General features: G+C 47.5%; 1 protein-coding gene across 9 annotated transcripts in view; it reads right to left on the bottom strand.

The window, feature by feature from the left end:
* Rapgef1 (Rap guanine nucleotide exchange factor 1) overlaps nucleotides 1–16,739 on the bottom strand; it is a 119,638-nt gene that overhangs the window by 35,227 nt on the left and 67,672 nt on the right. For 8 of the 9 annotated variants that reach the window (XM_027423105.2, XM_027423106.2, XM_027423099.2 and 5 more), the window contains 7 exons: nucleotides 16,387–16,565; nucleotides 14,205–14,361; nucleotides 4,761–4,849; nucleotides 3,957–4,112; nucleotides 3,359–3,479; nucleotides 2,786–2,969; nucleotides 606–1,091 (listed from right to left, as the gene is read on the bottom strand). In XM_027423105.2, the coding sequence (XP_027278906.1) occupies nucleotides 606–1,091; nucleotides 2,786–2,969; nucleotides 3,359–3,479; nucleotides 3,957–4,112; nucleotides 4,761–4,849; nucleotides 14,205–14,361; nucleotides 16,387–16,565 (1,372 nt within the window). The remainder of the gene's footprint in view (nucleotides 1–605; nucleotides 1,092–2,785; nucleotides 2,970–3,358; nucleotides 3,480–3,956; nucleotides 4,113–4,760; nucleotides 4,850–14,204; nucleotides 14,362–16,386; nucleotides 16,566–16,739) is intronic. The other variant, XM_027423104.2, reaches the window with a different exon arrangement.

Here is a 16,739-nt window from a genome sequence, read left to right as displayed (position 1 = left end):
ATCTCCCATGTGGAGCAGTTGGGGAGGGAGGAGAAAAGATGGAATGTCCAGAATGTTTCTTAGTAATGCTATGGCAAAATTACAGTTGGAAACCATCCAAAATACAAACAGTCCACCGTCTAGACCCACCCAGCCCAGTGACACCCATCTACTGAAACATCTAGGCCAAGAGCTATCTCAGCCCTCCAGCAAGCCAGCTCTGATCCAGGTCACTCTGAGCACCCTGTTCATACTAGCGAAACCCTGTGTATACCCAAATGTCCATCTCATGTGCATGTTACAGCAATGCTGCTCTGTGTGCCAGGACATTCAGTTGCCTTTGTCACTACGTATTCAGGCCAAAAGGATCAATGAATTGCATCTATAGAGGAGAGACACTTGGGAGCATCAGGCCGGTGATTTCAAAGACCACAAAGGAGATATGAGCTATTAGACTTTCAAGGACAATGAATAGCGACAGCATCAGGCCCCTGGAAATATCCACATGTGTACCTTTGAGACTATCCTGTCTAAAAGAATGAGGTCATGGGCTTAGCTTTGGTCTCACTCATGGGCTAGGCAAAACATAGAACTGTTTAGGTTTACAGAGTGTGTAGAGAACTTACTGTGTTTATTTTTCTTCTCTGGTAGAGGAGGTGGCTTCTCGGGGTCACCCGCTGACTCTGGAGCACTGAAATCACCCACAAACTCAACAGGGGCTGAGGAAGTTCCCTGTTGAAAGGGAAGGATAGCAGCAAAGGGCGTGTAGGGCACAGGCTGGACTGGGACCGGGTTCTGCAGGTCATCTTCTGAGATGTTGTCATACTGTGAGGGGTGTCTTTCATAGGACACCTTGCAGCCAGAACTGTCCGTAGTCTGGGAGGCTGCGCTCCTGCGCTTCTTCTCAGGAAGGGCAGGTGGAGTGTCTGTCTGCTGCCCTTCCTGCTGGGGACAGCTGCCCAGAGGCAGCTGCAAAGGATGGCCAAGAAATGGTGGCCCAGCCTCCCCCAGGGACTCCGGTAGTGGGCTGAGGCTGCAGGCCGCCTGTGGAGGGGTCTGGTCTGCATTGGAGAGGTCTTGCTGGAGGAATTCATAGTCAGGGTCATAGTGATCTACAAACCAAACAGGAAAACAGCCCTTAGCTGCAACCCTCTAGAACATCATCCACCTGTTTTGTTCAGTCCCTCTCAGAGGACAGGCGGTGTTGCTTGATCTCTTCTGTGAGCTTCTACTTAACCAGATATTCTTTTTTTTTTAAATTTATTTAGTTTTATTTCATGTGCATTGGTGTTATGTCTGTGTGAGGGTATTGAATCCCCTGGAACTGGAGTTACAGACAGCTGTGAGCAGCTATGTGGTGTTGGGAATTGGACCTGGCTAGTAGAGCAGCCAGTTCTCCTAACCACTGAGCCATCTCTCCAGCCCCTTACCTGGCTATTCTTTATCTGTCACTAACTGTGGAAGTTAAAGAGGTGATGAGGTGGTCGTGTGCTATACTGGTCTCTGTGTCTTGCACTTTAATACACGCACACACAAATATGAAATATGGCTTTTTTCTTTTTGGGGAGTGGTGGTGTTCTGGGGCTTGTGTATAAATTCTATCACTGAGCTATATCCCCAGCATTTTCCAGCTTGTTTACTTAAAAAATAAAATATACAAAACTATTGCAGGAAAATGGCAAAAGATCATGAAAACTAAGAACTCAGATCTGCTCAGAGTTTACATCTTGATGCATTTTCTCAAAAGTTGTTTTTTGGGGGAGGTGGGGTTGGGAGTATTTTGTTTTTGTTTTTTCTCTTTTCTCTTTGTATAGCCCTGGTTGTCCTGGAACTCACTTTGTAGACCAGGCTGGCTTCGGACTCACAGAGAGAGATTGGCCTGCCTCTGCTCCCTGAATACTGGGATAAAAGGTGTGTGCCATGACCGTCCAGTGAAAGTTCTTAATCTTTCTTTTTCCCCAAGACCCTATCCTCACATTTTTTTTTTTGTTTGTTTGTTTTGAGACATGGTTTTACTATGTAGCCTTAGCTGCCTTGAAATTCTCTCTGTAAATCAAGCTGGCCTGGAACTTATAAAACCCCTCCAGACTTTGCCTTCTAAGGACAGGCATGTGCCACCCTTTTCCCGTCTTTTTAACTTAACTAAGAAAACAGCATGTCGTTGGTCTCGGAGTTTGTCCATGCAGCAACATCCATGTGACTTTCACTAGCTACTGCTACTTCATCACAGCAATGTCTCACCATTCCTCTGATTCTCACTAGTCACTCCTATCAGGGTCTCCAGATTATCACCAGTTAATTCTTTGTAGTTTAGCCTCCTAAGACAGAAGCCTTCCCACAATCTCTCCTTTGTGCTTAGGACACTTTCTCGGAAGGGAAAGGATCGAGTTCCCAGAACACAAACAGGTTGGTACTGGCAGGCCCCTGCCAAGTGGCCTTGGTCACTGGTGCCCAACAAGGCTAGGGAGGCTGCTTGATGCCTTCAAGCTCTGTCGATCCCTGCAGGACTCACTCCCTCACAGAAAGCCCGAAGTACACGCGGACTGAGTCAGGATGTGCGTGGCCAGGCTGCCTGTAAGGAGGGAGACTGCCTGAGCATATGCTGTATCACTTTGCTTTGTGATACATACTTTCAGTCTCTTCCAGAGCAGACACAGTCTCATTTTGCAGATGAGGAAACTGAGGTTTGGATTTTAAAGGATTTGACCAAGGTCACCTAGCTAATGCTTGGAAATCAGCTAACTCAAGCCCAGAATCAAAGGACCCAGGGAGCTTTAGAGGAAGGAGGAGGGCTGCGGTGGCTTACCTAGTGTTTCACAGCTTGTGTTTCGTGAGCACTGCCCGCTATCCCTGTCTAGGGAAGACAGCTGCTCATCTGACCGGCTGAGTTTGCCTGTGCTGCTGCAGGGGGACAAGCGAGGAGACTCACCACCACAGGAGCGGCTGCCTCCCGACAGGCGCCTCTGGGAGTAACAGTCAACATCAAAGTCCTAGGGAAGAATGCAAAGGAGCCTAGGTCATCCTGGGAAGGGCAGCAGAGAACCAGGGACAGGCAAGTGGCATGCTCACTGGCTCAGAGAGCCCCCACCCCCACCCCCCATGTCAGCAGAGGGTCTGGGTGAGACAGGAGAGGAACTAGGAGAAAAGTGGCAGTGTGTGGACAAGGATGTCCTTGGGAAATGCCCAAGGTTTGTCCACTGCCCATGTATGGGGGTGGGAGTGATGGTCATGGATTGCCCTCCCATAAGTCTCTGGATGTGACTAACAGTGGGTCTAAAGACTATCTTTAGCTAGTAGCTAGAGGTGACTTTAGCTCTAGGACTCAATCCCCAAACCCTAATTCCAGTCCCCTTCCCCAACAGAAAATGGACTGCATTACCTGCCTATTGATTCCAACAGGCAAACTGGAGCCACTGGTAGCTCGACTCATAGGGGCTACCACAGCCACTCGGGTAGGGGATGGAGCTGATTGCCTTTTCTTGGGTGGTAATGCTGGTGGACTAGAAGAGACAGAAAATCCAGGCAAACTGTACATCACAAACAGGAGTATTTTGGAATGGTTTTAGGGAACAAGACATTAATGAATCCCTTTCTCTACACCTAATTTCCACACTTTAGCTGCCTGTTTTCTTCTTGCCAATCACTATATGAATGACAAAATAACAAAACCAAAGAAGATTCTTTTCCTTCAGTAGTAAATCATTCCCGGTTTCACTAGCTAGAGAACTATGGCAAGCCATAAGAGCGCAGATCCTGTGCAAGGGCCCTGGGACAGAGTCTGGCCACCCTCAGAGACATTTCTTTCTCAATAGTGCCAACCACTGGGGCATTTAAGAGACCAAGTCCTAAGGCTTACCCCAAGCACATCACTATCCTTTTTGCTCAATCTGCCATCTTCTCCCCACATTAGGTCATAAATGGGGAGGCACTAGAAAAACAAAACAAAAAACTCCTCAGAAGGAGTTTAGGATAATTACCTGTTATCAACCACCCGAATGCCAGGTAAAGGAGGCTTGGGGGGCGCGACCTCTTCACTAGTGGAGTCTGGGAGCAGTTCAGCGGATGGTGACACACCTGTTGTAGTCTTGTTCAGAATCTCCATTTCTCGGTCTGTCAGAGGGAGCTCAGGGTGGCTGGAGAAATGGAAAGAACTGGGGCTCACACACTGTCAGTGCGCATGTGGATCCTGAGAGTGAGAGGGAGGGCTAGGGGAGTGAGGGGCTGAGGAGCAGCTCCACACAGTCCTGAATTCCCATGGACTCAGCACTGACCAGCTACCAGTCTGTTCTAAAATAATGTGTCACATTTTTAACATGGGCCAGTCCTTGAAACTATTGCAAAACAGTAAGCCTGTCCACATCTTACTCAGAAAACACCATGCCACTGGCCTTGCAGTTAAGCCCATGTGTCAACATCCCATTGATTGAGTTATACTAAAAAATCCATGACCTCCCAGAACCCCTCACCCAAGTTCTTGGGAGTTCATGGCGTAGTGACAGGTGCCAGAGGGCTAAGAACAGGCAGTCACTTCCTTTTGCACACTCTTGCACAGTTGAACTTGTAAAGTACAAGGCAACACTTTGAAACTTATGTGGAATACACACTTTAAAGCATCAGGTACTCACCAAACTTACACTGGAAAGGGAACCAGGGCTGCTCACAGTCTCTCAAATGCTTCCTCTGACTGCCTGGCTCCTACCCTTTGTCAAGTGTGGGTTCAGTCCCAAAGTATGTGCTTGGTCCCACTGCGACCTCAGTGACAGAAGTCTGCTCAGACTTACCCATCAGGCTTGCTGGCTGGGGAACTGGGCTTCACTGGGCTTGTTGGTGATGGCCGCCCCTGCTTCTCAATGGTTAGCCTTACTAGCTCCTGTACTCCAAAAGAGAGAAAGGGGGAAAAAGAGAGAGGTGGGATGATCCTACTGTACCTTCTGCAAGAGGCAGGGCTTCCTGACTTTTGTGTCCACACATTTCTCATATAGGGCAATGTGTACAGTTGCTAATGTGCCTCTTTCCCTCTAAAAATACCACCACAGCACACTGCAAAGTTTCAACTGTATCATGCACTTCCTCTTGAAAGGAGAAACGGCAAGTCTCGGTCTCTAGATGAACAACCCCTGCACACATGAATTCCTGTGCAGTCTGGGGAGGGAGGGGATGACATTTTTGGTTCCCTAAAGCTGTCATGTTATGCACAATGGTGCCCTTAGCCATCTGGTGTCTGGCTTTGAATGTTTTCCCCGAGTGCACTGGCTCAGTTGAGGCAGGAACTGGAGACCCAGTGGACTGGCTGGGAACTGTGTCAATGGACTTAGAGTGAAGGTCAAATGACTCAGCAGAGCTGGTTTTGAAAGAAAATAAACCAAATGGTACTTGAAATAGCCAAAAAGAGGCTGATCAGGGCCCTGGAGGTCATGGAGAAGGTGAGGCTAGCTAAAGCTCTAGGGACCTGTCTGTGCTTGACTCCCTCGTGCTGGGATCACAGTTGTGGCCAGCACACTTGGTTTCTGGGCACTCTGGGGATTGAACTCAAGTCACGATTGTACAGGAAGTACTTTATAGAATGAGCTTCAACTTGAGCTCAACTTCCAATCTTTGTGGAGGCCAAATTCACACACCACGAAATCCACGTACTCTAAGTGTGTGAGTCCATGTGCACAGTCCACTTCAGAACACAAACTCTGTACCTGCAGTCCCCTCACGTTCCTGCCACTCCTCCTGGCTAACCTGCCTCAGAAATCCACCTTCTTGTGTTAAATAAGCTGCCACGATTTGGGAAGCCCAGGTGTTCTTTTCCTCTGCTGAGGAGCGTTTGCTACACATAATCTCCTCACTGCTCCCTAGTGGGGGTGAATCACGCCACTGCTGAGGACATGGAGGTGGGTCACCTAGCCACATCTCCCCGCCCAGGACCAAAGGACTACCATTTCCCAAAGTAGGTTCTTCTGACAACACAAAAACTAGGAAAAAAAAAAGATGAACACACAAAAAGAAATATTAAAGAGAAATGTCACAAATGGGAAGGATGTCATGATCATGAGAGCTTCTTAAGTTTGATGGCAATAAAATAGACACTTGCAGACACAGGGTGATGTGGGGTGGGGCAGTGTCAGTGAGAATGGTGTATCATTTTGGGCAGCTGACAATGGTCTAGTGGATGACCTACTGGCACATACTGAAAGCCTCATGTATTTGTTAGGAGAATTTTGTCTGAGGAAAATGTCATGGATATATGCAAAAGCTCAGCTATGAAGGATGCAACCACTGGTAAGATGAGACTATTTAATAGCCCACAGTATCACTCACTCTAAGTACCAAGTATGTAGATGTGACAGAGCCCAATACTCTATAGTCAATAAGGATAGAATCACAGCAGGAACATGGGTCCCAGCATGAAGAAATGGTGCAATACTGGGACTACTGACAGTAGAAAAGCCCTACCTGCTTTGTTGGGGTACAGTGTAAATTTTGGAAACAAGATCAACCTCTCCACTTTAAATTGCATCTTCTACATTTTCTAAAACACGTAGGTTAATTCTGAGAAAACTGCCTCCCCCATACCATGACAGACATGTCCATGAAACCAAACGGGGCTCATCCCATTCTGTTCTTGGAGCCATGTGGGAAGTAAGATACTTGGGAGCCTGAGGCTAGCTCAGGAAGGGGAGGGGGGGTTCTTCTACTTGTTCCCACAATTCAGAACTCGAAGTGCTAGAGGGATGAAAAGAGAAAGCAGCTGGAGGGGGGCTGCCTCCTCACCATGCCTGGGGAACATGCGACAGTGGCAGAGGCAGCTTACCCCGAAAGCCCCCTAGCTTTGGTTGGGATCAAGGTCACTTTCAAGTGACCTGGAAACTCCACATTCATGTAGTGTGGGCTGGCCTTGAACTCTCAATCCTTCTGCCTCAGCATCATGAGTGGGGTATTGCAGACATGTGCCGCCATGCTCAGCCAAACTCATCCAGACAAGCAGGACAAAGGAATGCAGAGAACTCTGCATATTTGTGTCTGCCAATACAGAACCAATTCCAGCTCCTCCTGATTAGGGGGCAGTTTGGGTGAGATGCTGTCCCCCTGGAAAGGGCACTGTGACCTCTAATGAGCAATAGGCAGCAGGAGGATCCTGGGATAACAAGCACACATGTGCAAGTGTGCCCCTAAATTCCAAGACCACACCATGACACAGTGGAGGCTGGGAGAGGGTCGGGCAGCTTTTCTTTCTGTCAGCCTTCCTGCCCAAACAGAAGGGCTTTGGTTTCAACTTGCCTTAATGATCACACACAGAAGGCTCTGGAAACCTCTATCATCTAGGTAGCTTCCAATACTCTGGTTTCACTGAGTGCTTGCCACCTGTGGATTGGCCAGGGCCCAACACCTCAGGAGAAGTCAAGTCTCTGCAAGGCAGAGTTTCTCAAAGCCAGGCTCTTTTTGATTGCTCTGGACTCTACTACCAACAACTATAAACTGAGATCAACTATTAGTAATAAAAATCAGTTTTCTTTTTCTTTATTTGTTACATATGCAGTGTTCTGTCTGCTTGTATGCTACAGGCCAGAAGAGGGCACCAGATTTCATTGTGGATGGTTGTGAACCATTATGTGGTTGCTGGGAATTGAACTCAGGACCTCTGGGAGAGCAGTCAGTGTTCTTAACTCTCTTAACGGCTGAGCCATCTCTCCAGTCCCAGAAAACAGGTTTTCAAAAGCCAAAAATACATTTGGAGAAGATCTTCCTCAGAACACGAAATGCTCCCATGTTCATTTTACTCATATTGACCATGACTGCAGAGATGGAAGTGCTTGAATGATTTAACAAGTCAGCACACAGCTCTGAGCTTGAGTGTCCCAGCTCCACCCTCCTCTCCATTTTCTCCTGGGGATGACACAAAGAACCCCAAGGACAGTATGGTCACTAGTGTTCCCTGTGTTCATGCTCACAGGAGGGACTATTCCACTGGAAACATACTCGCTGCACCTTGAACCTTTCACTCTACCTCAGACCCCCATCAATCACCCCATCCATCTACTCTCTGGGTATTATGCCAGGGCACAAGAAATCTGCAGTTATACACCAAGGCTCAGTGCCACTATCTAGTTCTTCACATACTTTGTAAGAGGGTCAGGTCAGGCCTGATACTGGCCAGTGGGGACTGGGGTGGATTCCTGTGACAAAAGCTACAGGACATGATCACAGGAGTGTCCAGCCAGAGTGACTTTGTTGTTGTTTTGCTCTGTGTTTTTAGACAGGGTCTCTCTGTAGTCCTGGCTGTCTTAGAGCTCTGTAGACCAGCTGACCTCCATCCCAGAGATTCTCCTGCCTCTGCTTCCTGAGTGCTGGAATTGAAAGCATGTGCCACCACATCCAGCCCTGTGTGGCTTAATGGAGACAACAAGGGATCTTTTCTGCCCACATCAAAAGTGGCAGCGAGAAGCAGCAAGTTGAGGAAGTGTTCTCAGCTGCACACACAGCCAAAAAGCAAAGGGCTTGACACAGGAGGCACTGATGGAGATGGGTAACAACTGTCTGAGGAGCAACTGGCATTCCTTACACAGGTCTAAAACAGGGGGCTTCAGGTGCCACACTATAATGGGATGCGCGGGATCAGCTAGGGAGCTGCATAAACATTTATAACAAGCAACACGGGCAGAGGATACTAGGAAGCACTCCTGATTCTGAAAACCCTACATACAAGGAAGGTGACAAGCCTTGTACAACAACAATAAGGGAAGGTTTCTCTTTCAGACACAGTCTGGCTATTGACGGAAAACTGGTAGGAGAAATCACCTTACTTGTCATAGCCTGAAAACTCTGGGGCACAGTAGCCACCGCCACCAATTACTGCCCTTAACAAGGTTGGAAGCACAGTGCTATCTAGGAAGCTTCCTTTCTCTACTAACAGACCAAGAGGGCTCCAGCTTTATAGGATTCCAAGGGGCTGAGGGACATGCTGAGTAGCACACTGTCAGCTTTCAGGGGCAATAACTCACTTCTCAGCACCACACAGGATAGCTTACAACTGCCTGTAACTCTGGCTCCAGGTGATGTGATGTCTCCTCTGGCCTCTGTGGGCATTGCACCCATGTGGCGCACACAAAGACAAGCAGGCACACACACACATAAATAAAAATAAAATTTAAAATAAACCAAAGCCCCAAAGTTTCAAGAAGGAGACATCCACCTGCTGCTACTGCTGCACAAGGAGATGCTGCTGCACAGAGACTCTATCTGGGTCCTAGATTTTAGAAAGCAAACCTTTTAAAAACAGCAAACCTCGCCAGTCAGCGGTGGCACATACCTTTAATCCAAGCTCTCCGAAGGCGGAGGCAGGCAGATCTCTGTGAGTTCAAGGCCAGCCTTGTCTACAGAGTGAGTTTCAGGACAGCCAGGGCTACACAGAGAAACTCTGTCTTGCAAAAACAAACAAACAAAAACCCCAAAGAAAAAAGTGAGCCACACCCTGAAGGCCAAAGCCAGATTTGTTTCTAGAACACTTTCAAGGTTGGACTGGCTCAAACAACAAAAGCACCAAACAAGGACTGTGCTACACAGACTGTCTGTGAACTGAAAGTCTTAAAATATTTACCGCAAGGCCCTTCCAGAACAAGATGCCCTACACCAGGAAGAAAGTGTCACTTGGGATTTGCACCCTGCAGTCTCAGGAGCCAGTTGACTGAAGAGAAGAAACCAGACTGGCCATGAGGGGAACTGGTGGAGCCTGATGCAACTCTGGCCAATAAATGTAAGAGAGATTCTGTGAGAAGCTCTAAGAAGCCTCCTTAAAAGGAGAAGCTACAACGCCCAACTCCTCTTTCTCCTCTGAAATGTAGCAATGGTAGCTGGAGAGGAAGCAGCTACTCTGAATCACTGGGCAGAATCCATGTGCTAATGACAGCAGGAACGTGGGATAGGCACATCCCTGATCACTCAGAAGACCTCACACTAGCCTTTGTCTATCTCTGATCTTTACATATGAAACACAACATTCTGTTTTTGTGTCGTGGGTGGAGGCCAGAGGTTAATCACTTTCCACATTACTTTTGAGATAGGGTCTCCTTTTGGATTGGGAACTTGCCTACCTGGCTAGACTATTTCATCACCAAGCAACCGACCCTGTCTGTCTTGACTTGACTTCCCCTAGTGTTAGGAAAATGCTGCTGTGCCTCGTTTTTGTTTTTGTTTTTTTTTCATGGTGTTCAGGATCCATTCAGAACTTAGCCCTACACGTGCAGTTCATATGGCAAGCACTTCACAGATTGTGCTCAAACCCTTCAAAAGTTTTATGTCTAATTTTTTTCTTTTACACTGATGGATGGGTCGATTGTGTGTGTGTATGTGCGTGTGTGCCATGGTTCCCATGTGGAGGTCAGAGGACAATTCGAGGGAGTCAGTTCTGTGACTGAGGTTTGGCAGTGAGCACACTTCTCTGCTGAGCCATCTCTCTAGCCGCAGAAGTCTTTAAATGCTTCTCCCTTGGTTGAGCTTTCTGTCCTGGCTGCTATAGTTAGAAAATATCCTTTCCTCTAGGTAGTCCTTTGTGTCAAGAGCTGTGTCTGCTATGCAAGCCCAGTGAAATGACAAAACTATGGCTCCCCAAAAGCTTTCAGTAGAAGATATTATTATTATTATTATTTTCTGTGTATGTGTCTGAGTGTCTGGATGTTCACAGAGGTCAGAAAAGGATATCAGATCCACCTGAGCTGGAGTTATGGGTGAGCTACCTGATACAGATGCTGAGAACCAAACCAGCAGGAAATGCTCTCAGCTACTGAACCATCTCTCCAGTCCCTATTATTATTATTTTAAAGTATAAACATTTTTAGTCTATATGAGTTGCTGGAGGCTGGTGATACAGAAGGCTGGAAGGGAGGTCCTGACATCTCCAAGGGCAAAAGGTATCATGTCTGAAGTCAGAAGAAAAGTGGGCATTTAATTGGCAGAGTCGGGAAGACGCAGAATTGAGCTGCTCTAGAGGGAGCCACAGTTCTCATCCAAGACTAGTAAATGTGAACTACTCTGGTGACCGTTTCTGCAGTCAACAGTGCTCACCCCTGCCTGCTGGCCACCCAACACTTGCCAGGTACTTCATAGACAACATCTTCTCTTCCCTCACACCTTCGTATTTAAAAACCTACAAGAATCTCAGAGGAGTCACTTGTCCAAGGTTACAGAGCTAGCAGCATTTACGTGAAGATTTATGTGGCAAATGGCAGTACTCATGTAGGAACAAAATCAAAATAATCAGCCTTCCAACTCATTTCCAGTCTTTACTCCCTTCCCCCAAAAGAATTCCATTTAACAACTGAATGAGCTCCTTAAGGAATGGTGAGTCAGTTTGTAGGAATGAACCATTTCTGCTCCAAACAGGATGAAGACAGAAGCCTTCATATCTGCACACGCCAGGCCCTCCCAGCTGAGGCAGCTTCCTCACACTCCAGGACATGGGCTTATAAGGTGTCCTTGTTATGAGGACCCTTTGGGTAAATCTCCTAGGAGGGGGCAGCAGAAGAGGGTGACTCAGTGCCTAGGTCCAGCAGATATGTATGGAAACCATAAGCTTGCCACTGACTATGGCCCACCAATGAAGATGCCTACCTCAGAGGGCTGTTACAAGGATAAAGCTGGCCAGTGTAAAAAGGCACCCAATAGGCTGGGCAGTGGTGGTCCATGCCTTCAATCCCAGTACTTGGGAGGCAAAGGCAGGTGGATCTCTTGTGAGTTCAAGGCCAGCCTGGTCTACAGAGGACAGCCAGAGTTGTTCCACAGAGAAACCCTGTCTTAGAAAAACCAAACCAAACAAACAACATCTAGCAATTACTTGCTACTTTATTATAAGATTCTATCACAAATGCCAATTTCACTCCTTTACTCTAGGAGAAGCTTCTCATACCACAGGCTGGCTGAACTGCTTTCCTTAGAGATGTTTCTTTGAGCTCCTTGTTCTTCCATTAGCACAAACACTCCTTGCTATAGCATGCGGCATCCTTTTATGTAACTGTGGACATTTCTTTGTCAGTAAATGATAAGCTCCCCAAAGCTAGGGCCTGTGCCACTGTCATTCGCCACCGTGTGTGCAGGTCTGTCCCACTGCAGGCACCCAGGAGGCGCTTGATAATGCTCAACAATAAACAAGACAAACTGAATAGAGAGTCCCTCACCTACTGGATCTTTGTTCTGGCTAAAGCATCCAACCACGTGTGTATATGCTCGCCTGCATGGCCATGTGTGTGATGGTCAGAGGACAACTCTTCCCAGTCTGTTCTTTCCCATCTCTTGGCTCTGTGGAGCCTTCTCCTCACCCCTGTTCTGGTTAAGCTATTTTTTTTTTTTTTTTTTTTTTTTTTTTGGTTTTTCAAGACAGGGTTCCTCTGTGGCTTTGGAGGCTGTCCTGGAACTAGCTCTTGTAGACCAGGCTGGCCTTGAACTCACAGAGATCCGCCTGTCTCTGCCTCCTGAGTGCTGGGATTAAAGGCGTGCGCTACCAACGCCCGGTGGTTAAGCTATTTTTAATAACAACTGTGAAAAAGTTATTTGCTCAGGTTCTGGCAAGTTCAAGTTCCACAGGCTGCATATGTGTGCTCCCATCTCCCCAGTGTCACATGGAGAAAGCAGCAATTTTCCAAATATGCCTTCTTCTGACCAGTACAGCCATGCTTTCATGATTCCATTAGGAGCATGTAGTCTGGAGTGTCCTGAAGCTCCTGTGGAAACCTGATCTCTTGCTTCAGTTGTTCTAACTGTTATGGCATTTCACTGAGATCAATCTGATGGAAGAAAACCTAAAAAATGTCACCTGGAAAATAATTTTGGTTTCCAGAACTGGGGCAGGAGAAGCAAGGGAGGGTGAGGCAGAACTCGGCCAGAAAGCATGGGAAGGTCAGGTCGCTCCTTGCCCACTGACGGACTGAAAGCATGGGAAGGTCAGGTCACTCCTGCTGCAGGAAGGACTGAGGGTATAAACTGACAGTGCCCCAAATTCTATAGTGCTACTAGAGTCAACACCCACAAGCCTCATTAGTTAAAGCAGATGACGAAGTCTGATGACTCTGTGATGGGAGCAGCAGAGGAAAAGCTTGCTGTCAGCTTGCCATATGTCCTCCCTCAAAGTGAACCCAAAGCTCCCTGTAGACAGAGCAGCCCTTACTTTAAAGAACATAGCCCATTTGGGAGTGATTTCTCTCACCAAACAAGGCCTCCTTGGCCTCCTCCCTGTCACTGAAACCCTTTGGGGTCTTTGTTCTATTTTCCAAGCTTCTAAAGAACACACTAAGAGGCATGTTTCAGGGATCTCATAGCCTGGCTAAGCAGAGAAGTCTTTCTGACCCAGGCTAGCTAATGTGGTTATAATTTTGGATTAAGGGTCCATAAAAGGGACACAGCTTTTCCAAGCCACATCTATAAAGCATGTATTTAGCACCACATAACTAATAATGAGCAGTCATGAGTGCCTATAAGCTAGTGTATTCCAGGCATTGTTCTAAAAGCACCCTGTATTAGCTAACCTAACCCTGCAATGCTACGATGCAGGGCACCGCTGTTACACTTGCTTGTGGGGTGTGTTCATGGGCGTCATCAAGATGAACTAAGGTAGCAAACTGCCCAAGTCTACCAACTACTGAGTGGTGAACTTGGGATTCAGAGCAGGCCAGATCCTAGACTGGCCTCTCAGAGCAGCTCCTCCAGCCCACTGCAAAGCCCTTTCCATTGTGTGCCCTCTACTCTTCTTTGCTTCTCACCTACTAGGATATATAATTGTAGTTTGGCTTCTGGGCCCCAATTCCAGGCTCTGCTGTAACTGTGACTAACTGTGACTCCTAATCTCCTTTGAGGCTATTTGCAATGGCCCAGATAGTAAACATATTGGCCACATCATAGAGATCAAGTACATTCTGTTTTAACCACTCAACCCTGCTTTTCTACCAGGAATCCTAGATGTTCCTATGACATGAAAAGGTAATGGTTGAGGTACTCAGAGTTTTGCTAAAAGCCAGTACAAACAATCTCCATTGCATCATGGCAAGCCGGTACATGTTCTCAGCCAGACCTGGGACATACAGCCCACTGAGGACTGAACAGGAAGGGCTGATGGTTTCTGGCAGCCTAAAAATGAAGAAGTTATTGGGCAGAACTGGTCCATACCATAGCTCTAGAAGATATGGTCTATACTCAAGTTCATATCTTCCCACAGGCTGGCTGCCCAATTAGGGCCATCTGAAACTGCCCATTACCTTCACTCCATCCAGCACGGCTTTGATGACCCCTTTCACAGTCGTCACCATCTCTTTATCTTCTGAGTTCACACCCTCTAGCATCACCTGGTCAGACCATCGGATGAGGTTGGCGAGACTCTGGTATACTCGGCTATAGCAGGAGGAGAGGGCTGAGCTACAGGGAGGAGAGGGTTAAAGAGCATTAGAAAACAGTCTGCATCATGACCCTTCTTCCCAGGAAGCACTCATGAAGACCAGCATCTCAGTGTCCAGGGAACATTTCTATAAAATCCTTTTTTTTTTTTTTTTTTTTTTGAGACATGGTCTTGCTCTGTAGTTAAGACTAGCCTTGGCCTGACTTCTTAATTCTTCTGCCTCAGCCTCCTGAGTGCTGAGATTATAGCAAGTGTCATAGTGATCCAGTTGATTAATCTCTCCTTCCCTCTCCCTCTCTCTCTGACTCTGAGACAGGGTATTTCTTCTATGTAGCCCTGGCTGTGCTGGAACTCACTCTGTAGACCAGGCTGGCCTTGAACTCACAGAGATCCACCTGCCTCTGCCTCCTGAGTGCTGGGATTAAAGGTGTGGGCCACCATGCCTGTAAGGTAAGTCTTCTTAAGGAATTCAGAAAGGGTTGCTGTTCTCATTTCAGACTTTACACATTGTAACAGAAGAGCAAAAATAATCACTCCCTCACTCATAAAGCTGACACTTAAAAACCAAGGGTACACTTTAGATAAGACAACACAATATTGTAAGATGTGACTGAAGCAGGCTCTAACACCTAAGGTCTTTAAGCCCTGTACCAATGAAGCTCTTTGCAAGTGCAACAGCATAAACGAAGGAGTTACACTGTCTGGCAGCCATGACTGCACTTTGCAGTCAGCAAGAAGAAAAGCAAACCCGCCCCTCCAGCCCCTGAGAAAGAGGGGAGCTGGCCAAAGAGCCTGGAGATGGAGTCAAGGGCTCACCAGGATGAGGTAGGAAGGGGGCTCTCCCCTCTGGAAAGGGTGACCCAGTTCTGCAGTCTGTCTGGCAGGTCAGGTGTCCCTGGGGGCACCACTACCCCAGGTCCTCCGAGTGTTCTGTTCTTTACCCCCCCCCCCTGCCAATCTCACTGTGTTCCTCCAGCATCTTCTTTTCCTTCTCCTCCAGGAAACAGAGCAGGACCACTGCAGCTCTCTCACTGCTTTCTCCAATGAGCACCTCATAATCATCACTTCATCACATGGTGGGGAACCAACTTTTGAACTGATTTTAACTCTTCCCTGGTGAGGGGCTATCACATGGGAACAGAGGTGTGACAGTATCTAGAGATAGCTAGCTGACATCTGATGGCCTAATGTCAGGCTCATTTTCTCAAAGGAGACCACTGAGCTTCTATGGGGTGAACTAAGGGAGAGCCACAGGACAGACAGTAGCACCAAGCCACCAGCAGCATGGAGAGCCATAGGCCACAATTCTCAGGGGTCAGCCAGCAGAAGCTGGTATGGAAGCTCCAGGAAAAACATTTCTTAGAAATAAAGACACATAATTTGTTGTATCTCTCAGAAGAAAATTGTGAACTTCATTGCCAAGTTCTGAAAGCCATTCATAAAAGCTCAGTCTCATGGGGCTAAACGGATACCAAGCTGCCTTCAGAAATTCACGCAGAGATGCATCAATGAACAGGCACAACTGACAAAACCTCAGACCTGCCAGCATCTTCAGAAAAGTTCCTGCCAGCTTGGAGATTGCATCTAGCACCGCTTTCCTTGTTATACTTAACAATAAACACGAGGCAAGCTAACCTGTAAGGAGAAAATGCACTTTAGCAATAAAGGCTGCCTGGGAGGTCCTGGCCTGCTACAGGCCAGGGTTTCATACACCTTGATTTATCAGATGGTAATCTCAGCAGCTGAGGACTTGTATGACAGGACTGAATGCCATGGTAAGTGATGATGGAGGCTCTGAGAGTATGTCCAACTCACCATGATCACTGCTAGTACGCTAATGCAAAGGATGCAGCCCCAGCTCAGAGGGTCGTGCATGTGCTGGGACAGTGGTGTCAGCCAGCATACAGGCCTCTGGAGGAGCCTCAAGGCTGGGAAGTGGGGAGCAAGTGGAAAACTCCTTTCTTCCCCTTACTGTTTCAAATGCCCCCAAACCAAGGTGCCTCTAAGCTTCCACTGCTGTCACAACTAACTTCAAGGGGACTCACCTGTGCTGGATCCGAGGGTCAGTCTGTACCAGGGGTAAGATGGCCTCCAGCACCTTGCTGGCTGACCCTGGAAGCATCTCCAGAACCTTCTTATCAATGGCCATTTTGTCCACAATGGTCTTAAAGTAGCGCAAGGCACTGACAACCTCCTTCTCTTTCTCCTCCAGCCAGCACAGGTTCTGAAAGGGAATGTCATGCTTAAGGAATGAGAAGAGATTGAAGGGAGCTATTCTGAAAACAGTAAAATCTATAAGCTAGCTTGACACTCCTGCAAACGGAAAAGGTTCTGGCGGCACAGACAAAGTCAGATGGTTTCTCTAAGGACTATGATCAGGAGACAGAGGCTAGCAGGA

The sequence above is a fragment of the Cricetulus griseus genome, chromosome 6 (assembly GCF_003668045.3).
Source record: "Cricetulus griseus strain 17A/GY chromosome 6, alternate assembly CriGri-PICRH-1.0, whole genome shotgun sequence".
In the NCBI taxonomy this organism is placed as follows: Eukaryota; Metazoa; Chordata; class Mammalia; order Rodentia; family Cricetidae; genus Cricetulus; species Cricetulus griseus.
The sequence above is the reverse complement of the archived record's forward strand: the minus strand, read 5'-3'. Positions and strand labels throughout refer to the sequence as shown.